This window comes from Trachypithecus francoisi, unplaced genomic scaffold (genome assembly GCF_009764315.1).
Source record: "Trachypithecus francoisi isolate TF-2019V2 unplaced genomic scaffold, Tfra_2.0 Lachesis_group13, whole genome shotgun sequence".
NCBI lineage: Eukaryota > Metazoa > Chordata > Mammalia > Primates > Cercopithecidae > Trachypithecus > Trachypithecus francoisi.
The window spans coordinates 22,814,319-22,836,153 of record NW_022681458.1 but is presented as its reverse complement, the minus strand read 5'-3'; the positions used below and the strand labels follow the sequence as shown (position 1 = coordinate 22,836,153).

Genomic DNA, 21,835 nt, shown 5'->3' with positions numbered 1-21,835 from the left:
CAGTCTAGGAAAGGAGGCAGACACACCGTTCTCAATGATATGGCTGACTAGTTTTCTAATAGCAGGCAGCGTCAACAAAAGATGGTGAGAGTGCCCACAAAAATCAATGGAACCTCTGGACAGTAGTGAGAGGAATGGCCAGCTATGGCCCCATTCCCTGCCTCCCAGGCAGTCTAAATTCATGCCCCCTTCCCTAGGTTCCTCCCCTCATCCCTTCAGCTCCCCTTCCTAGAGTGGGGCTGGGACTTACTCACCAGGGTGAAACAAATGGCCCCCAGAGCAGCATAGAGCATGTGGAGCCAGTAAACCTGGGGAAGAAGGGGACAGGGAATGGCATTAGAAACCTCAGCAAAGCACAGGCCCACAGGCCTCAGCTTCCCCCAGGATAGTGGCGTGAGAGTGGGTAGAACTAGGGAAACTAGCTCTCCATGAAAGGCTACTGCCTTTCCAGATCCTGGAGGAAATTAAGACTGGTGCTATATCCAGCAGAAAAAGCAGAGGCCATCCTGCAATGGCTGTATAAAACCAATCTCCAAAGCCAGTCAAGGTACACAAGTGTCCACTATACTTCTAGAAAAAAGGCAGTTGAGTTACAGCTCTAAAGGGGGCGGATCCAGCACACCCCCCGAGTCATGGACAGAATTCAATAGACCAGTTCCTACAGCCCAGCCTGGGAGGGGTAGACTAAGGAAGAAGGGAGGCCCCCAACCCCTCTGGTGAGTATCAGAATCCGGGAGCACCCACAGGACAGCCCGCATGATATGCCCACAGGTGGCCATCCACAGAAGGGCAAAGCTGGCCCATGGGCGGGCAGCCCTTATGTCCCCATCCTTCCCCTTCGGCACGGTTCTCCCCCAGCTGAACGGAATAAAGGAAATAATTGGATCCAGAGACCCCCAAGGTCCCTTCCACCCAGGCCCACCATCTCAGTCCTCTGGGTTCCTCTCCCAGTCTGCCTCCTAGAACCTGATTCTCAGCTGCCAGGCAGATTGAATCCACCCCTTCCCCTAGGAGTGCAATGATGCAGTCCAGAGCTTCAGATGCTCTGGCTCCAAGGCCACCCATCTCCACATAGAGAGTCTACCCTCACCCACAAGGATGCTGCCTCCACGTTGGTGCCTTTGCTAGCCAGTCGAGAGGTTTTGGAGGTCAAAGCCCGCCCCGGGGGCCTTCGGGGCCTGCGAGACCATACTATATAGAAAGTCTGCTCTGAACACTGGGTTCACTGACCCCAACTCTCCTGGGACACTCACGTATTTGAAGTACAGCACAATGCTAGTGACAATCCCAGTCACCATGAGCACAATTCCCAGGACACAGAAGAGGCCTGTGCATGAGGTGAAGTCCACCTGCCAGGAAGGGAGAAGGAGGCACCTGTCAGACTGCTGTGACAACCAGTCCAGCCAAACTAGTCCTGCCAGGAAGTCCCAGTGCTGCCTCCTAGGGGACATGGGAGTGCCCACAACATTCTAAGGACAGAAACAGGACACAGTTTTGTAGGTGCAGATGAGGAGAAGGGGATTAGGTCTCTAGGAACATCCCTGGTGTACAGGGGTCCGGGCCTGCCCAGGCCTGCTCAAGGGCCAGGCCTGATAAGAAAGGGGAGTCGGGGGCACCAGGGAAGGGCCCTCCATGCCCTCACCTTGGTCTGAAAGCAGAAGATGGTGACTGAAATGGATACCACCGCAGTGATGATCATTGCAATGATGACGGCTTTGGTTTGGTACATACTGGGGAGAAGCAGGAGTTAGAGACAACAGGCATTAATCCACATATGAATGACTTCAAAATCACCACTTCCAGAGGGCACTTGCCCAGACTCCACCCATGCATCTGGCTGCCGGCCCAGGAACACCCCACTCCCCACAATACACACTTTCCAGGAGTGGTGCTTTATCCCTCAATGTACCTGGAAATGGTACCTGTCATGAAGCCCATGGCAAAAGTCTGAGGGAAGGAGAGAAACAAGAATGAAACGCTTAAAAAGGAAGGCAGGCAGGGCACTGGGGGAGTGGCCCTGGTGGCCTCTGCCAGAGCTGGGGAACGCCACCAAGTTGGAAAGAGGCAGCCACAGAGGAGATCAGAACAGGCGGCCCAGATAAGGTGGGGGAGACAGCCAGGACATCATTCTGCAGTGTGTCCCCATCCCTTCCCTGGGACCAGCCTCCCTCTCAGCATCTCCACACCCTCCCGCCACCCTTCTAGACTTACAAAAAGGGTCAGCAAGATGATGTTCCATGGGAAACGGCGCCTGAAGGGAAACAGAAGCCCTGATTAAATGACTCGGGGCCCTCAGGTGTCAGAGGTTCCTGCAGCAGAAGGAAGTGCTTGGCTCCTGTGCCTGGAGGATTAAGCCGTGACTCCAAGGAGGGAGGCTGGCATGGCCTTTGGCACCTGTTCAGGTGTTCTACGCAGGGACAACATAGGCCAGTGGGACAGACCTGTGCTGTGCTGCCAGAAACACCTGGACTGGTTTGCAGCTCTTACACTGACTGCCTGTGTGATGTGGAGAAAGTTACTCGGCCTCTTTGAGCCTCGGGTTCTTCCTATCTGTTAACTGGTTAAAATGCTACCTGTCTTGCAGGGTTGCTATTAGAGTGACAGCTAGTTAGCTCCTGCACACACATGGTCCTTTGTATACACCTGAACAGTAGCTGCCATCATCCTCCTCCTCATTTCTTGTAAGTTTCCATTCAGCTGCTATAAAGGAATCCTTTTTCTTTCCAAAATACTCGGCCCGCACCCCAACCCCTGTCACCCCTCTCACTGTCTACGTCTCTGGGACTCACCTGGGTCCCTGGCAGCAGGCAAGGATCAGGTAGGTGACAATGAAGACAGCACTGGGGAGAAAGAGATGGGGAAGCAGTTCAGGCCCAAACCTGCCCCATCTGGCAGCACATACCAGGCCAGTGAGTCGGGGCCCAAACAGCTGTCTGGAAGTCTGAGGGAAAGCAACACAACAGGAAGCAAGAACAAGATTACCCTCAGCCAGGGTCACTAAGATGCTCTGAAGCACCAGGCTCTGGCCAGGAAGGAGGTCTGGGGAGGCTGCAGTTGACGGGCTGAGGACATGGGGTCTGCAGCACAGCGTGCACACCACCACCAGCAGGTCCCACTCTTGCTGTCTTGACTTCTGGCAGTCTGTTACTCATCTGGGCACGCACACCCACACCCTCTGGCATGGGAAATCGGCACCAACTTGGGGGCCCTCCCAAAAAGTATTTTGATCCTGCCCTGAGCAAAGCTGGTCACCTAGAAACAGAAGCTGCAACCCCTGCCTCCCTGCCCGACCACAGAGGAGCACACACTCACTAGGACACGTAGTAGACAGCCACATTTCTCCTCACAAAGGCGCTGACAGGTTCCCTGTGGGACAGGGGAGGACAGGAGGAGTCACCCTGAGGCTTGTCTGCCCCACCCAGGCCTGCCAGGCAGCCCTGGCTCCACCTTCTCTAATTGCCCATGGTCACCCTGAGAGCAGGGCCCACCACCACCCACACTCCCAGCAGGTGACCCTGAACCCCCAGGGCGGCAAGAGTGGGTGGGGTGGCAAGGCCTAGAGACTTACACAAAGGTGAAGATAGCGATGATGGCCACGGTGATGAGCAGCTGCACGGAGATGATGGAGTAAACCTGGATACAGACGGCCAGGCATGGGTCACCATCTGGCACCCCTGGCCTCCCCCAGGAAGCTGCCAGCCCCCAATCCTTTCCTCCCACTCAAGAACCCTTCCTAGCTGCAGCCTGGCCCAGAGGCGACCCCAGTGAGATGCCTGGCTCAGAGGCTATGTGTCCTCAGCCCCCCTCCCATGCTCCCTGCCATCTCCCCTCCTGTCCAACACCAGCCTTGGTGACTACTGACTTGCCCTGCCTGGCCACCATGCTCTACCAGTATGGCCTCTGCACTCCCAGCAGCTCACTCTGCACGTTCTGTGCAGCTATGAGATGGAAAGCATGGGTTACAAGCGAGTAGGATCATTGCTGGCTCCAAGCTGCCTATAGTCTAAGGAGAGAAAGATGTCTGGGGAAGGCAGGCACTGTGGCAGAACCCACCTAGGAGATTCTCCCAGACTGAATGTGTCCTCCCAAAACATGGTCAAGAAGAGAGGTGGAAAAACAGGGGGAACCCTGCGGTTAGAGAAGCCAGGTGCCCCTCTGAGAAGCAGACAAGGCTAGAGAGACAGGCAGCCAGCATATTTCATGGAATTGGTGCCGTGGGGCTACTGTGGCCTACCCACTCCCCATTCCCACAGCCTGAAGGGCCCCAGGTACACCCACCTCCCAGCGCGTATCTTACCTTTCGGATAAAAGTGTGTCGCACTTTCCGGTCATCCCACTCTCCAGGCCCGAAGCTATCACTCACCGCTCTCTCCTCCCCATCATAGCCATGGCCTGGGCCTAGGGACAGATGACACTTGACCAGCTGGGGACCTGAGATATGTGGCCTCAATCCCAAAGCCTCCCTGACACTCTCAAAGTCTCAGGTATCTCCAGCCAAAAGACAAGTGTTATAATAGGAACTCTTCTCCCAAGCTGGGGTCCTCTAGACACCCTCAGAGTGACCCAGAGCTGGCCTGTCACGAGGGGGTTTAGGTGGGAAATGTTCCTCGCATCCATCTGTGGAGGGTTTCTGTGTGCCCAGCCCACGCCACTAGGGGTTCACTGCAGGGTCATAATATAGTGAGGAAGCCAGGCAGGAGCATGTGCGGGCATCCACTGGGGCAGCCAGCCAGGGCAGAACAGGGGACAGGGACAGAGGGTCGGAGAAAAGGAAGGCGGCAGAGTGCAGTTTGTGCAAGAGCAGCGATAGAGCTGAAGACGGGGATCTGCATCAGCCTCACAGAGGCAGGTGTGCAGAGGGTATGCATGACTATCCAAGACCCATGTGCAGATCCGCACCAGCGCACATGTCCAGGTGAGAGCTGGCTGACAGCCCTCTGGGGTTCAGAGACGCTGCAGGGCTGCAAACATTCCCTGGATGCCTGAATGCCTCTTTGGGAACTACTTTTAAAATCCACACTTGAGCCACCCAGGAAGACTCACTGCACTCTAACTTCAACTCATTTCCTTTTTTTTTGAGACGGAGTTTCGGTTTTGTTGCTCAAACTGGAGTGCAATGGCATGATCTCGGCTCACTGCAACCTCTGCCTCCCGGGTTCAAGCGATTCTTATGTCTCAGCCTCCCGAGTAGCTGGGATTACAGGCATGTGCCACCACACCCGGCTAATTTTTTGTATTTTTGGTAGAGACAGGGTTTCACCATGTTGGCCAGGCTGGTCTTGAACTCGTGATCTGCCCACCTCAGCCTCCCAAAGTGTTGAGATTACAGGCGTGAGCTACTGCACCCGGCCTCTTTTTTTCTTTTTTTTTTGAGACAGAGTCTCGCTCTGTTGCTCAGACTGAAGTACAGTGGTGCGATCCTGGCTCACCGCAACCTCCACCTCCTGGGTTCAAGCGATTCTGCTGCCTCAGCCTCCCAAGTAGCTGGGATTACAGGTGCCCACCACCACACTCAGCTAAAGTAGCTGGGATTACAGGTGCACACCACCACACTCAGCTAAGTTTTTGTATTTTTAGTAGAGATGGGGTTTTGTCATGCTGGCCTGGCTGGTCTCGAACTCCTGACCTCAGGTGATCCGCTCACCTCAGCCTCCCAAAGTGCTGGGATTACAGGCGTGAGCCACTGCGCCCAGCCCCACCTCATTTCTGACCAAACACAGCATGTCCCTGGCCATGATATTTACCAAACTTGGCTCCAAATGTCTTTTGCAAAAGTCAGATTTCACTTTAAAGGATGAAGAAAGTGGTTCAGGTTCCCAAAGGAGCTCCTAAGGAAGTCATCAGGTCTGGGAGGTGGCAGCAGCTTGTTGGGAAACAGAGCCGGTGCCCTGAGGTAACCCCTCAGGAGTCATTACTTGACCCAGCCCCGTTCTCCTGTGGTGTGTACTTGTTCTGGGACATGCCTCGTGGATCTCCTTGAACAAAGGGGTCAGCAAGTGGCTGGGGGCCAGTTGCTGAGAGAAAAAGTGGAGGGTAACAAAGACGAGAAACAGAGGGAGAGATCTCAACAGAGAAGATGAGAAAAGGGATTTAAAGGGAACCAGAAGAGAAAGGGGGCAGGAGGTGGTGGCCTCATCTGCTCCAAGTGCTGTCCCTCCCACCCACCCTCCATCTGCCCTTCCAGGACTCACCGTAGTTCATGGGCATCGGGTGGATGGGGGGCATGGGCTGTGGGTAGCCAGCAGGGTGACCGTAGCCAGGCTGCGGGTAGCCAGGGTAGGCAGGATACCCTCCCGGCAGGACGGATGGCTGCCCATAGCCCCCAGGGGGCGGAGGGCCTGGGTATAGGGGGTTGCGGTCCTCATATGGGGGTGGGGCGCTGGGGTTGGACATGGCTGTTCACAGGCTGAAGGGGAAGGGGAACCCCAGCTGCTGGGACCTGAAATGGAAGAGGAGAAAAGCAATCGTGAATACCCAGGCCCAGCTCGCTCAGCCTCGTGGCCCCACTTCCAGCCTTATCCAGGTTGCCTCTGTGGAGAGAAACACCTCCTATTTTCTCCTCAGAGGGCAGCGTGTCATTTGCTGTCCATAGGCCGCCTCCCCACCAGCTGGGCTCCTGTCCCGCCTGCCTCTGCGCCTGCTTTTTGTCTACGGGCCTCTCACTGTGCAGCTCCCCAGCCATAGGAAAGCAGGAGGAAGGATTCGCTGAGGAGACAGGGAACCAGGGAGCCTGGGAACTCCCTATTCTCATTTAAGAAAACCTTCCAGTGTTGGTGGCTTAATGGCAGAACCAGCGAAGAAGCCAGATGGCCCAGGCACAGCCTCCCGGCAACTCACAGGTCCAGCTGGGACCCTCTGAAAGGGTCAGCTCTGCCCCTGCCACAGCTGCCACGGGGATGCCAGGCCTGGAAGCCAGAGCTGGGTTGGAGCCAAGGCTCAAAGTGGAGAGCCAGGGGGAGAAGTGGAGGAAAACAAGCTAGCCCTAGCACCAGAGCTGCCAGGTCCCAAGGGGGAAGGGATCCAGGGACCCGGGGGCCAGTGGCAGGCTCAGTCAGGAAGCCTGAGAAGCAGGGGTGGGTAGTACAGGGGCTGGGGGCGGGGAGGCTGTGCCAAAGGGCCAGCCTGAGACAGGACTTTCTGGTTCCTTCAAATAACAGCAGTGGCGTGTCAGAAAGGCATGTGGCAGCCTGCGACCACGGCTGCTCTCTGGCCTTGCTAGGGAGGAGAGAGTGAGTGCAGGGCCCCTCGGCTCCCCCGGAGGGGGAGACAGATGTTCTGAATCCCAGGCTCTCTGTGAGTTCCGCCTGTTTTCCAGGTGCAGTGCTAGCAGGGAGGAGAAAGAGCTGAGGAGTCAGGCCACAAGGTCAAGGGAATGCCTTCCCTGCAGCAGGAAGAGTCCCACAGCCAGGGGAGGGCCAAGGAACCAGGGGGAGGGAACCCCAAACTGGAGTTGGAAAGGACCTCGAGGCCATAAGCTCCAAATGCTCACTTCAGATGAGAGAATGCAGGCCCTGAACAGGGAAGTGATTCCCCAGGACCCCAGAACTCGCAGGTCAGTGGCATAACCAGGACGGAGGCCTTCCAGATCCTGGGTCCAGGTCCTTTATGTTATGCGGTGCTCTTATGCCTCCTCTGCCAGTTACTGTCCTCTGGGCCTGGTGGTCCCCTCTGAGGTAGCAGAGATCAGGCTTAGGAAGAGCTAAGGAGGACCCTAGAGGGCCCCTGCATCCCCAGTAAGGACAAGCCCTGGCAGTCTGGGCTTGACAGGGCCACCACCTCTTCTAGAGCATCTACAGGGGCTTTAGGATCCCCAAGGAGGACTCCCCCAGATGCAAATCAGCAGACACCAGAGGCTCTCAGAGGCTCTGCTGGAAGCAAGAGAGACCAGCGTCTCTTTTTAGGGCACACTGCACAGTTCAGGGATCAGATAAAGGACTGTCTTAACTCTTCTCTTATGACCACTGGGATAATTCAGAGAGGGGAAAGTGGCAGGGAGGGTTGAGGAGGGGGAATTGAACAAAAGTCCAGGTCTCTAAGTGGGTTATTTTGAGGAAAGCTGTTCTCCATCTCCCCAGAGGGGCTGGGATAGAACCAGGGCAAGAATGTCAGGTCAGAAATACAAAGCTGGCCTGGTGCAGTGGCTCACGCCTGTAATCCCAGCACTTTGGAAGGCTGAAGTGGGCAGATCATGAGGTCAGGAGTTCGAGACCAGCCTGGTCAACATAGTGAAACCCTGCTCTACTAAAAATGCAAAAATTAGCCACGCATGGTGGCGTGTACCTGTAGTCCCAGTTACTCAGGAGGCTGAGGCAGGAGAATCACTTGAACCCAGGAGGCAGAGGTTGTGGTGAGCTGAGATCACGCCACTGTACTCCAGCCTGGGCAACACAGCAAGACTCCATCTCAAAAAAAAAAGGCACTGGCCGGAAAGGCTCTGTGGGCAGAAACCCCAACCATGATGTCACCATGACGTGTCGCAGTACCTCCTCAGGGTGCACCACTGTGAAATAAGGGGGGGGCCACACGACCTCTAAGCCCACTGCCTCCTCTAACAATAGACTATGATCCTGGGAACTCGGCTCTGCAGGGCCTGACCTTTGCTTGGCCAGAGAGCTGCCCCTGCTCCCTCCTCTGAGCCAAGCAGGGCAAACAGGTAACTTTCCAGACCAAGGGGCTGTGGCAGCCACCGGGTGAAAGGTGACTCAGAGAGAAGGGTCAGCCTTGCATGGGCCGCCAGGACTCCAAGATTCTGGTGCAGCTCAGAGGGTGCTGACTCAGAGCCTCACTCTTGCCTCCCTTGCCCCTCCCTTTCAGGCTTTTGGTTTCAAAAGCATGTGCTAGTAGGCCTGCCTGCACACAGCAGTTTCCAGGCCAGTCCTCCGGGCACCTCAGCCACCAGCCCATCCACACCAGAAACTGCCATGACCACTTCAACTCACTATGCCTCAGTTTCTTCACCTGGAAAATGGGTCTCACACTAGTAATAGTACCCTCCACGGGGTTGCTATAAAAATTAAGTGAGAAAATACACACAGCAGGCCTGGCACAGTGGCTCACGCCTGTAATCTCAACCCTTTGAGAGGCCGAGGCAGGTGGATCACCTGAGCTCAGGAGTTCGAGACCAGCCTGGCCAAATGGTGAAACCCCATCTCTACTAAAAATATAAAAATTAGCTGGGCATGGCAGCAGATGCCTAGAATCCCAGTTACTTGGGAGGCTGAGGCAGAAGAATCGCTTCAACCTGGAAGGTGGAGGTTGCAGTGAGCCAAGATCGCGCCACTGCACTCCAGCCTGGGTGACAGAGCGAGACTCCATCTCGAAGAAAAGAAAAAAGAAAATACACATAGAGTGCTTAGAATGAAACCCGACCCCTGATCAACGGGGATAAAGGTTGGTTATTTTCATTAAACCCTTACAACAGTCCAGCAAGTTAATACTGTTATTATTATTCCCATTTACAAGTGAAGAGATCGAGGCACAGAAGAATTAAATCACTTGGCCAGGATAACCAAGCTAAAGTGTGATGAAGTCAAAATGAGCCCCAAGACTGACTCCCAAGCTCCTGCTCTTAATCCCTCACCTGAAAACACCCTGTCTAGCCAACTTCTCATCACTTCTGCCATAGCTTCCATCTAAAACCCTCTCATGACAACAGGAGGCTGACGCAACTGAAAGCCAAACTACTCAGGCCCTCCACATCACCACGGGGCTAACACCCTGGCCAATGGCCCCAGGTGAAGAGGGTGGCCCAGGCATGGAGATACATAAAGGTCAGAGCTGAAAAGAAACTCACCCAAGGCCAGCCAACCCCTCACTTTACTAACTAGACAGCCATAGCACAGGGACCTGTCCTTGGTTACCGAGCTGGTCCTGGGGACAGGACGACATCCTAGCTGTCTGCATAAAGAGACCTGGGCATAGGAGAGGAAACCCCCGCATTAACGCTAGCCAGGGGAGTTGCTAAAGTCAGCCACACTCACCTCTGAGCAGTGCCAAGAACACTGTCAGACTGGCAAGAGCCTCCGGGGCCCAGGGCTGCCACGTTTAGCAGCCTTAGAGCCTGCTCTTGGGCTCCTGCCCAGCCTCCATAAGGGCCCTGGGCACTTCCACATCATCAAGGCCTCCGCTAGGGATGAGGTGTGGGGCTGGCATCTGCCTAGGTAGCAGCAAAGGGGGAAAGGGTCAGTGTTTACTTTCGTAGCTATGTCTAAGGGTGGAGACTGGAGAATGGAGGGAAAGGGAAGGAGGGAGAAGGGGAGAGAAATCACGAGATTGACTGAGAGTGAGGATGATACCCAAAGACTAGGAATCAGATCTTCTGGGTTCTGCCAGCAGCTACTAGAGGGGCTCACAGTCTGCAGGGGCTAAAAAGGAATTTTAAGGTTCCCACTGGAAGCCTGAATTTTCCCAAAATACAGTAGGCATTCACCTTCTGCTTGTTTTTGTTTTTTGTTTTTTTGGTAGAAACAGGATTTCACCATGTTGGCCAGGCTGGCAAACTCTTGGCCTCAAGTTAGCCACCCACCGAAACCTCCCAAAGTGCTGGGATTACAGGCATGAGCCACCGCGTCTGGCCCACGTTCTGCTTGAAGGAACTCCAGCAACGTGGAGCAAGCCCCTTGGCTGCAGACAGCTCGAATCATTAGAACATTCTTCCTTGCCTCACAATGCCTGGTATCAAGGCATTCAGACTGTGCCCTATCCTTGCCCATTACAGATCTAAGTTTGCTCCTCTCTCAGGGCCGCAGTCCCCCATTAGGAAGGAACCAGAGCCCCTGCTTTCTACCACAGCAGCGGCACAAGTGGGTGAGCTCAGACAGCAGGACTTGCTGGGTGTCACGGTTTTCAGATGCAGAGATGGAAGCACATCCCCCCCTGGAGTCCTCTCAGTGTGGTAATCCTGCTGTTGGCCTACTGAGGCCCCGGCTGGGGCTCTCCTGGGGGTATCTGAAGGGTTAAGCCTCCGGAATCTGCAGAGGAGGCCTGAGCTACTGGGGTTACAGCAAGAGGAAAGTGTGTGTACTGGACGGAGGGATGGAAAGGAGCAGCTGACTGGTCCAGGCAGCCTGCCCTCCTCCCTGCCAGGGACGGATGCCCAGAGTGGAAAGAATAGCTCAGCATGCGCATCTCAGGAAACCCCACCCAGCAGGCGCAGGAGCACTGCCCAGATCTGACGGTTTGTTCCCCCTCCCTTTTCCTTTATCTGCCCCCACAAGAAAACACTTTATCCTCCTACCCCAGGGCACAGCTGACCTCATAGCCATGAGAGCAGATGAGTAAAAAGATATACCCAGGAGCACGTTTGGGCAACTCACCAGGCCTGATTCTGCACCAAGGGGGCCCAGAATCAACTGAATATCCTTCCATCAGCCTGAACTTTGGGATTAAGAGGATGAAGCCACAGGGATCTAAACACTAAAATATCAGAGCTGGCTTAGACTCTGGATCTCACCGGGTCATTTGACAGACAAGGAAACCCCAGAGCCAAGAAAGTTCCTGCTCCACCCTAGAACAGCCCTCTTGGTCATGGGTTTGGAACGTCCCTTCCCAGCCCCGCCCACTCTGAGTGACAGACACCACCACAAACCCTCTCCCAAGGAGGAGCCAGAACAAGCTACCATTCTCTCAGTTCTCTAGTGACCTCTCAGCTCAGAAACAGTTAAGACCAGGCCGGGCGCCGTGGCTCAAGCCTGTAATCCCAGCACTTTGGGAGGCCGAGGCAGGTGGATCACAAGGTCAGGAGATCAAGACCATCATGGCTAACATGGTCAAACCCCATCTCTACTACAAAATACAAAAAATTAGCTTGGCGTGGTAGCGCACACCTGAAGTCCCAGCTACTAGGGAGGCTGAGTCGGGGGATCGCTTGAACCGGAGAGGCAGAGGTTGCAGTGAGCCAAGAACACGCCATTGCACTCCAGCCTGGGCAACAAGAGTGAAACTCCCTCTCAAAAAAAAAAAAAGACTGCCAGCCCTCGACTTCTGGCCCCCAACTCGAGGCCACCCCTCCCAGCCCCCTCTCTAGCCAGGGTGGCCTCTGTCTGAACCCATGGAGACTGAGGGGTGGCTCCAAGCTACCAGGAGGGAGAGGCTGTCCTGGGGATCACGAGAGGACCCAGGCACCGCAGCTCCGCCACCTTTGTCTGGAGTAGAATCCTGTGATCAGAGTGGTAATCTCAGGTTACCCCACCCAAGTCAGGATGGCCTGGGAGTACAGATAAGGGAAGAGGAAGACATTAGCAAGCTGATGCTGAAATACTTGTGAGCGCAGTCCTTGTTCACCTCCTTCTTTGTTTCATCATCTCCTGTCTTTTCATTGAACTTCAAGATTAGGAGGGGAAAGAGACAGAAAAACGAGACTGATAACTAACCCCAATAAAGAACTAGGGAAGGGGCCAGGCATGGTGGCTCACGCCTGTAATCCCAGCACTTTGGGAGGCCAAGGCGGGTGGATCACGAGGTCAGGAGATCAAGACCATCCTGGCTAACACGGTGAAACCCCCTCTCTACTAAAAAATACAAAAACTTAGCTGGGTGTGGTGGCGGGCGCCTGTAGTCCCAGCTACTCGGGAGGCTGAGGCAGGAGAATGGAGTGAATTCGGGAGGCGGAGCTTGCAGTGAGTCAAGATGGCGCCACTGCACTCCAGCCTGGGCAACACAGCGAGACTCCATCTCAAAAACTAAATAAATAAAATAGCTAGGGAAGGAAGGGAACCACTTAGAGTAGTTGAACCACTTCCAGTACTTACTACACAACTAAGGAAGTCCAGGTTGAATATTCCCTCATTTCCAAAATCCAAAATGCTCCACAATCTGAAACTTTGTGAGCACCAAGATGACACTCAAAGGAATGCTCACTGGAGCATTTCTCATTTCAGATTTTCAGATTAGGGATGCTCAACCAGTAAGTATAATATACATAGCCCCAAATCTGAAAAAATCCAAAATCCATGTGCTTCTGCCACTGTAGATGTCTGCCCCCATGGGTATCGTGCCTATATGCTGGAGTCGGAGAGTAAAGTGTTTTATTGGGGGTGGAAGGGAGTTGGGGTGGGTAAAGGAAAAGGGAGGGAAGGAAATTGTCAAAATGGTCCCCATTTTAGATAAGGGATATTCAACCTATAATAACTAAGGCACATCTGATCCTTGCAACAGTGCTGTAAGGTATTCTTACCCCCATCCCACTCTATAGATGAGAAAACTGAAATTCAGAGAAAAAGAGATCTAGGGTCCCAGAGCAGGCAAACAGCAGAGATGAGTTTAAGCCCAGATCTCATGCCTGATTTAAAATTCAGCCTCTTTGCTTTTATATCAGGCAGGAGTAGAAGCCCCTGAGGCACCTGTAGCAGGCACCTGCATGAATAGGCAGCACCCAGGGTGGGGGCCAAGCAGCAAAGATCAAAACGATAGATAGAAAGGAGCTGAGCAAGCTGTTGTTGCTACCATTATTTCTTTCCCCTGCAGAAAGTTGATCTGAAGCCTGGGTCCTGGGCTAGGAGGCAGGGACCCAAGTTCTTGTCCTGGCTTTGGGACTGACTCCACTGTGAGAGCCACATCTCTAGACCGACTTTTAACATCAGTAAGACAATTCCCCTCAACTGAAAGAATGGCCGGGCATAGTGGCTCATGCCTGTAATCCCAGCACTTTGGGAGGCCAAGCCAGGTGGATCACTTGAGGTCAGGTGTTCGAGACCAGCCTGGCCAACATGGTGAAACGTCATCTCTGCTAAAAATATAAAAATTAGCCGGGCATGGTGGCACGTGCCTGTAATCCCAGCTTCTCGGGAGGCTGAGGCAGGAGAATCGCTTGAACCTGGGACATGGGAGACGTAGGTTGCAGTGAGCCAATACCACGCCACTGCACTCCAGCCTGGGCGACAGAAAAAAAAAAAAAAAACCTGAAAGATCAAAGTCCACTCTGCCAGTTTCTGATTCCGAATGAATAGCCTAACAGAAGGCTTCAGGGCAGAATGGCATGGCTCCCCAAGAACCTACACTGGGGGGTCACTACTGATGTGCAACCGTTTGAGAGGACACCTTCAGAAGCAGAAGGACATGGCATGTTGTCAGTATGGGGCTGTCCATACCCTCCCAAACTGTACCCATAATGCTGTCTGGACCCTATGGCTGGCTCTTCCTGGGTGATCAGTTACCCCCGAGCTAAACATTATAACACTCTAGAAAAGAAAGAGTAGAGGCAGGAGGTCCACTGACCTGGGTTCATGAACTAGCCACAGGAATCCAGGCAAATGACATCCCCTGGCCTCCTTTTATCCCTAAATCAGGCCATGTGGGGGAAAGGAGTAGGGACTTGTTTATGGGAGCCAGAGAGTGGAGAAACAGAATCACCTAGCCAGGCACTTCCCTGACTGTTCTAAAGAACACGCCCCGGGAGACGTTAATGAATGAGTACTGGTAACAGATGACTCCTGACAAACAATCCACGCCCCCTTCTTGGAAATTCACAATGGCATATTCAGCCCCTGAGAAGTCCTGCCATAAGCAACCCTGTTCAGCTTTGTTTAACCCAGTGTTCCTTCAAACTTCCTTAAGCCTGAACCACTTTTATCGAGGCAAACCTATTAACATTCTGTGGGATGCTGATCCAGGCCACTTCTGTATTATAGACACCCAACCCTGAGAATCATTCATATCCTGACTCCTCCTCTCTTAAAACCTTTGTGTGTCCACCTAGCTGACCCTCAGAGCAGTCACATGAAGTACTAGACATGCCCTCTCACTTTCAGGGGGTCAGCCCAGTGCCAGGATCCCTGGTGAGGGTCCTCCCCTTTCCCCATTCCACACAGCTGCTATCCCACCATAGGATTTACTGCCAAGGGCTGGGGGACATATCCAGCTAGCACAGAACCAGGAAATGGGCACCCCTAAACCTCACCTCTGTGCAACGGAGCAAAGCACAAATCATTACAGACAAAAGTGGGGGCCCATTATTAACTCCCTCCCCTCCAATGGAGGTACCTGCCACTGTGGCCTGTGGACTTCTGGATATCATTTCTACTTCAAAACAAGACACAGGTTTTGGCCTAGAATCCCAGAATCTTAGGGTTGGAAGATTCTGTCAAGGTCATCCCTTCCAGTGTCCCCAACAGAATAGGTCCAGAAGGCCCATGTCATGGTCAGCCATGTCATTAGCAGAACTTCTTCCCAGAGAAGTGTATAAGCTTCCACTCTCTGGTCCTCCCAGTTCAGCCTTCTGAAAACCCACAAGTACGTGTGTTTCCCTTCTCTGTGGCTTCTGCTGTTTCTGAAGGGCCCAGGGTGAGGCCAGCGGTTGGAGGTGCTCTGAGGTAGACAGCGTCTGGCTGAGGCACCCATTCCCAGGGGAGGAAGCTGAGCCCAGGTGGTTATTACCCCAGCTGATGACATGAGGCTCTCCCAACACTTACAGGATAACCCATCATTACCTCTCTGATGTGCTCATTTTTACAAGTGAGGCCTTCAGGTCATAGCACAGGAAGACAGGGCTCCTGACACTGTGGTCCTGCCTCTTCCATTTAAGCTATAAACTGGTTCTCTGGATCCTCATGACCGGAGAGACAAAGAGAGGAGGCAGGTGAGGAGGAAGTATGGCTCCCCCTTTGTGCCAACAAAGCAGCCCCAGGAGGCACCTGGCTCCCCTGCCACCGCTGGCCAGCCCAAAGGCGCCAGCTTGGAAACCAAAGCTCACTGATGAGATGAATATTTCAGAGCCCAGAGAACTGGACACCTGAGGGCCCTTCCATGACATCTGGCTCTGACCTGCGTTCCCAGGCCTACTTATCCCATGTCCAGGGTGCTCAGGTAGAACCCCAAACTCCTGGGTACCACGCAGAGGCCACAGAGGAGTGAGAGGAGATGGAGACCCCAGAGGACAAGAATTGGTGCCGACCCCACAAGGTCAGAGCCTGGCCTCCCAGCAGCCTCACTCTGCTTCCTCCCACTGGTCCCTGGCTCCTGCCCCAGCCTCTCCACTTGCTTTCCCTTTTCTCGTTTCCCTGTTTTGTTTTCACTCTGACCCGAAGAAGTCACGAGGGGGATGTTACTCCGCTGTAGCTCTGTGAACCCTGCCGGGAAACAGCAGCGGGACGTGGGACTGGCAGAAGGCAAAGTCATGGTGACAGAGGTGGCCACTTCTCCATGCCAAACACTTGAGCTGCTCATTGGCTTCTGCCCGAGCTGCAAGCTAGGACCCCCTTTCCCCACCCCTTAAATATTCACCTGTCTACATCAAGACTGGCCCCAGCGCGTGCGGGGGCAACCTGGGGTCCGTGCCAGGCCCTGGCTGTCTCCCCCCCTTCTCTCTTCTCACCAGCTGAGGGCCATGAAAGCCCTCATCCCACACAGCTGGCCACTCGGGCTGCCATGGTGGACAGGCCCGGCGACAGAGAGGCCACTCGTGCCGGAAAGAGGGGACACGAGGACAGCCCCAGACTCTGGCTCCGCTCACCAGTGCCCACAACACGCTGCTGGGCTCCCAAGGCTAACCAGGTTCCACAGACCGGGCGGCCCACCCGCGCGCCCAGGAAGAGCGAAACGCCAAGGGCCAGGCGGGGAGATCCCCATTCTGGAACGGGCTCCTTGGGCCCAGGAGCGGGCAAGCCGGAAGCAGGCTCCGAAAAGTTTAGGCGCCCCGGCGCGTGGCCGCCCCAGCCCTGGCCCAGTCCCCACCGCCCACAGTCCCCAACGGCGCCGGCCCAGGCCCCCTGGCTTGCCTGCGCCGTTCCCGACGGAGCGTTCCTGGCCTCCGAGTGTTGCAAGTCCTCCCGGGCGGGGCAGGGCTGGGCTCGGCTGGGGCTCCGCGCCCCGCCCCGTCGCGCGGGCCTCGTGGGGCGGGGCCTCGGGGCGCCGCCAGGGGGCGCAGGGGTCTGTCCCGGGCGCGCGCATCTCTCAGAGCCCCGACGACGCCTCACTAATAACACGGCGGTATTTTCGGATTTAAAGGCAATACATGATATTGATGGGAAGCTAGAAAAGAAACAGAAATGCAGGGAAGAAAGTAACTTCTCTCCACCCCTCCTAGTTCCTAGGGGGAAGCTTTCGCTTTGGGGCCTTCTTTGGCTATTACATTTCTGTATGTATTTTGTTTTTCTACAGTGGGGTATATTGTATGATGTTTCGTTTACTGCCCTTCTTTTTACTTAATATTTTATCGTGAACATTTTTCTTCTCACTAAATAGTCTTCAAAAGCACAATCTTAATGCCGTAAAGTATTCCATTGCATGACTATGCAGATTAAATTAATTTCCTACTGGAGGCCATTTGTTTCCCATTTTTACATTAGAAATAAATCAGTAATTAAAATCCTTGATAATTCTGTGCTTTTGAGATAAATGCACTTTTCGAGTTTAAAACTGCAAACATGCAAACCTAGAGATGGAACTTAGAATCTCTGTTTAGAATTACTCAACCAGGAAAGCAGGTGTTTTCCTGGAGTCAGAATTCAGAAGTCCTGCACTGAGATGTCGATGACTACTGTTAGGTAGGTCTTAACCCTCAACCCAATGAAGAATGCAGTAGCAAAGGAGGAAACAGTTTCGGGGAAGTTCTGGAATATTACTGGAGGCTGGACATGGTGACTTAGGCCTGTGATCCTAGCACTTTTGGGAGGCCAAGGCCAGAGGATGGCTTGAGCCCAGGAGTTGGAGACCCAGCCTTGGCAACATAGAGAGACCTTGTCTCAATTGAAAAAGAAAGAAACAGTACCGAGGCTTGCCTGAGTTTCGTGGTTCCAAAGTCCAAGTTCTTTCCATGACACCAAGGCTGCCAGTAGTTGACCAACTCTGTTTAAAGTGCTTATCTTGTGTTAATAGCTACAGGTCAGCACCACACAACACCACCACTGAATGTCTTTTTTTTTTCTCAAGCTGGAGTGCAGTGGTGCCATCTCGGCTCACTGCATCCTCCCCCTCCTGGTTTCAAGTGATTTTCCAGCCTCAGCCTCCTGAGTAGCTGGGATTACAAGTGTGTGCCACTACATCCAGCTAATTTTGTTTGTTTGTTTTTGTTTGGTTTGTTTTGTAAAGACAGGTTTTCACCATGTTGCCTAGGCTGGTCTCAGACCCCTGAGCTCAAAGCAATCCACCCACTTCAGCCTCCCAAAGTACTGGAATTATAGACACGAGCCACCGCGTCCAGCTCCAAAACAGAGATTTAAAAATATATATATATATATTTTTTAAAACTGCCCCCCATATGCACACTATGTATGTTTATTTATGTAAATATAGTTTAAGTAGGAGTTACTTAGGGGGACTGCTGGCCATTATGGTGGGCTAGCTCCCCCAGACACCCCAACCCTTCAATGTAATTCCAGTTCCTACAGGCCAAGAACCTCATTTTAGAAAGTCCCCACCCAAGGTGTGATCTCACCAGAGCAAGTACAGTTCTGCTCAGTTTCTGTTTCCCCCTTGTTCAAGGAGTAACGCCGCAGGTGAAATGCATGGCCCGTGGAATCTGGCCAGATCTCCGACATTTTTTCATGCTCTCTACACTTGGGCTGTCTTAGTCTAGCTGGGCTGCTACAACAAAAATACCTTAGAGTGGGTCATTTAGAAACAGCAGAAATGTATTGCTCACAGTTCTGAAGGGTGGGAAATCCAACATCAAGGCACCAGCAGGTTAGGTGTCTGATGAAGGCTCCCTCTGCTTCACAGATGATATCGTTTAACTGAGTCTTCATATGGCCAAGGAAGGAACAGACACCCTCCAACCTGCATGGTTTTTGTTTGTTTGTTTTGTTTTGTTTTGTTTTTTGAGACGGAATCTCACTCTGTGGTCCAGGCTGGAGTGCAATGGCACAATTATGGCTCACTGCAGCCTTGACCTCCCAGGTACAAGCAATCCTTCCAACTCAGCCTCCTGAGTAGCTGGGACTACAGGCATGTACCACCACATCTAGCTAATTTTTGTATTTTTTGTAGAGACAGGGTCTCATTATGTTGCCCAGGCTGGTCTTGAACTCCTGGGCTAAAGCAATTTGCCCTCCTCCACCTCCCAAAGTGCTGGGATTACAGGCGTGAGCCACTGCACCTGGCCGCCAGCTTCTTTTCTAAGAGCATGAATTCCATTCCACAGGGTTCCGCCTTCATGACCTAATCACCTCCTAAAGGCCCCACCTTTTAATACTGTCACATTGAGGATTAAGTTTCAACAAATGAATGGAGCGGGGACAACAACATTCAGACCCTAGCAGGCCCCTTCTCCACAAAACACCCTCCACTTTCTAGAACCACCAGGATGGTGAATATCCAAGGAGATTCCATTTCCAGCCAGCAGTCACCAGCGACTCACATCTGCCCGACTGGGGGAGTGGAACATGGGCCACACGAGGCAAGCCCACACAAGCCTTGCTGCATGCTTTTGCTCCAGAGCCCTTTTTCTGACTACAGGGTCAGAAGTGACACCTGAAGCAGCTGGCCCAGAGCAGCAGTGCTTCGCTGGCAATAGGCATTCAATAAGTGATGTTTTTTCTCTTGGGCCTTATCTGCAAAATTATTAAGTAAGCTCTTTTTGTCTGCCAACCAGACAGGAATTTCCGGTTCTAGAAGTGAGAAGGCTGAAAGGACACAGCCTCTGCTCTCAAGAAACTCACAGTCTAAGGGAGCCAGTAAAATGACAGATTATTACAATGTTGACAGTTTGACAAGTGCCAGCAGATAAAGAAATATTCACTTGGTTTCTCCAGATCCCAGAGAAAGCTGCTAACCCAGTGTGGGGAATGGGGTGGGGGTTCTGGAAAGGACTTCAGAGGAGGTGACAACTGAGTAGAGTGTCAGGAGGTGTTAGGAACCAGCCTAGTTGGAGGAGGGGAGAAGGTTCTCCAGGCAGAGGGAAAGGGGCTTAGGGCCAGTTGCCCCAGCAAGCTAGGATGTGGGGTGGAGGGTGCAATGCGGTAGAAGGGGTAGGAAAAAGAGCTGGCCAAGGAGGCAGGGGGCCAGGAATTGAGATTTTACCCTTAAAGCAATGGGGAGCCAGAAAATAACCATCTAGAGGGAGTTTGGGAGGGTTGGGGAGGCTCTGGTGGTGCCCCTGGGGTAGGGTTCCAGCTTTAGTAAATAAAAATGCAAGGCAACCAGTTAAAGTTGAACTTCAGATAAACAACAAACTTTTTTTTTTTTCTTTTCCGAGACAAGGTCTGGCTCTGCACTCCCAGGCTGGAATACAGTTGTGCGATCTTGGCTTGCGGCAGCCTCCACCTCCCAGGCTCAAGCCATCCTCCCACCTCAACCTCTCAAGTAGCTGGGACTACAGATGTGAGCACCACCACGCCTGGCTAATTTTTGTATTTTCTGTAGAGACAGGGTTTTGCCATGTTACCCAGGCTGGTCTCAAACTCATGAGCTCAAGCAATCCGCCCACCTCGGCCTCCCAAATTGCTGGGACTACAGGCATGAGCCGCCGCACCCAGCCAAACGATTTTTTTTCATGTAAGCATATCCCACTGCCCCATATAATATTTGGAAATACTTACACTAAAAAAAGTACTCGGCCGGGCGCGGTGGCTCAAGCCTGTAATCCCAGCACTTTGGGAGGCCGAGATGGGCGGATCACGAGGTCAGGAGATCGAGACCATCCTGGCTAACACGGTGAAACCCCATCTCTACTAAAAATACAAAAAAAAAACGAGCCAGGCGAGGTGGTGGGCGCCTGTAGTCCCAGGTACTCAGGAGGCTGAGGCAGGAGAATGGCGTAAAACCCGGGAGGCGGAGCTTGCAGTGAGCTGAGATCTGGCCACTGCACTCCAGTCCGGGCGACAGAGCGAGACTCCGCCTCAAAAAAAAAAAAAAAAAAGTACTCATTGCTTACCTGAAATTCATATTTAACTGGTCGTTTGTATTTTTCTGGCAACACTACCTGGGAGGAAAGTGGAGTCAAGTCCATGGCTGCCGGAAGAGGGGTGGGGGAGTGAAAGGGATTAGGCTGATGTTTATTTTAGGACTGGAGTAGCTAAAGCTTAGTGATTGGTGGGAGGGGGTGGTGGCAGCCTGGAAGGGGTGGGCCCAGGTGGAACCTGAAGGGCATGGGTAGGGAAAACTTAATTGGAGTGGTGGATCCAGAGAACTTTCTCTGTTGCCACCCTTCAGCCCAGCTCCAGGGCTCTACTAATTGGTCCTCCAAATCCTTCTCATAGCTGTCTGGCTACCTAGCATTTAATGTGTTACTCTACCCATGCATTGATCAATAACTTTCTGAAAGAAGTTGCCTTTTTTCTGTTTTTCTTTTTCTTTCTTTCTTTTTTTGGGGGGAGATGAAGTCTCACTCACTCTGTCACCCCGGCTGGAGTGCAGTGGCGTGATCTCGGCTCCCTGCAACCTCCGCCTCTTGGGTTCAAGCGATTCTCCTGCTCTGCTCGGCCTCCTGAATAGCTGGGATTACAAGCACCCACCACAACCCCCAGCTAATTTTTGTATTTTTAGTAGAAACAGGGTTTTGCCATGTTGGCCAGGCTGGTCTTAAAGTCTTGGCCTCAGGTGATTACAGGCGTGAGCCACCGTGCCCAGCCCAAAGTTGCTTTTTTTCAGAGGACATATTTACTGAATTGAGGCATTGAACCCAGCCCAAGGTGAAAGTGCCTGTTTCTCCCCACTGGAGGGCAGGGACAATGTCTCATTCACACCTAGGCCTGAGCACGGCCCTGACCCAGCATCTGTTGAATTGAATGCTAATGTTCTAAGGTGGGGTGGAGGGAGCCTCTCAGGCTTGAATGATAGAGATGTATTGGGGAGGTGGGGGTGGGGTATGGGGGCTCCTCCCCCTTAAAATTGGCCGTATTACTCGTAAATATTATTTAGCACTTTCCTAAGGAAATAGGGAGTGGAAAGAATGGTGGATTTG

General features: G+C 53.1%; 1 protein-coding gene across 6 annotated transcripts in view; it reads right to left on the bottom strand.

Annotated features, from left to right (window-relative positions):
• TMBIM1 (transmembrane BAX inhibitor motif containing 1) overlaps positions 1 to 21,835 on the bottom strand; it is a 32,955-nt gene that overhangs the window by 1,557 nt on the left and 9,563 nt on the right. Inside the window, exons 1-13 of one of the 6 annotated variants that reach the window (XM_033230290.1) lie at positions 16,713 to 16,776; positions 9,981 to 10,156; positions 8,281 to 8,378; positions 6,192 to 6,439; positions 4,298 to 4,398; positions 3,569 to 3,633; positions 3,313 to 3,366; positions 2,790 to 2,840; positions 2,212 to 2,251; positions 1,910 to 1,947; positions 1,643 to 1,730; positions 1,254 to 1,349; positions 255 to 308 (exon numbers count right to left, since the gene is read on the bottom strand). In XM_033230290.1, coding sequence (XP_033086181.1) covers positions 255 to 308; positions 1,254 to 1,349; positions 1,643 to 1,730; positions 1,910 to 1,947; positions 2,212 to 2,251; positions 2,790 to 2,840; positions 3,313 to 3,366; positions 3,569 to 3,633; positions 4,298 to 4,398; positions 6,192 to 6,393 — 789 coding nt within the window. In that variant the 5' untranslated portion in view covers positions 6,394 to 6,439; positions 8,281 to 8,378; positions 9,981 to 10,156; positions 16,713 to 16,776. Of the gene's footprint in view, positions 1 to 254; positions 309 to 1,253; positions 1,350 to 1,642; positions 1,731 to 1,909; positions 1,948 to 2,211; positions 2,252 to 2,789; positions 2,841 to 3,312; positions 3,367 to 3,568; positions 3,634 to 4,297; positions 4,399 to 6,191; positions 6,440 to 8,280; positions 8,379 to 9,980; positions 10,157 to 14,214; positions 14,336 to 16,712; positions 16,900 to 21,835 lie in introns of those variants that run through there. The other 5 variants (XM_033230288.1, XM_033230287.1, XM_033230292.1 and 2 more) reach the window with 5 other exon arrangements.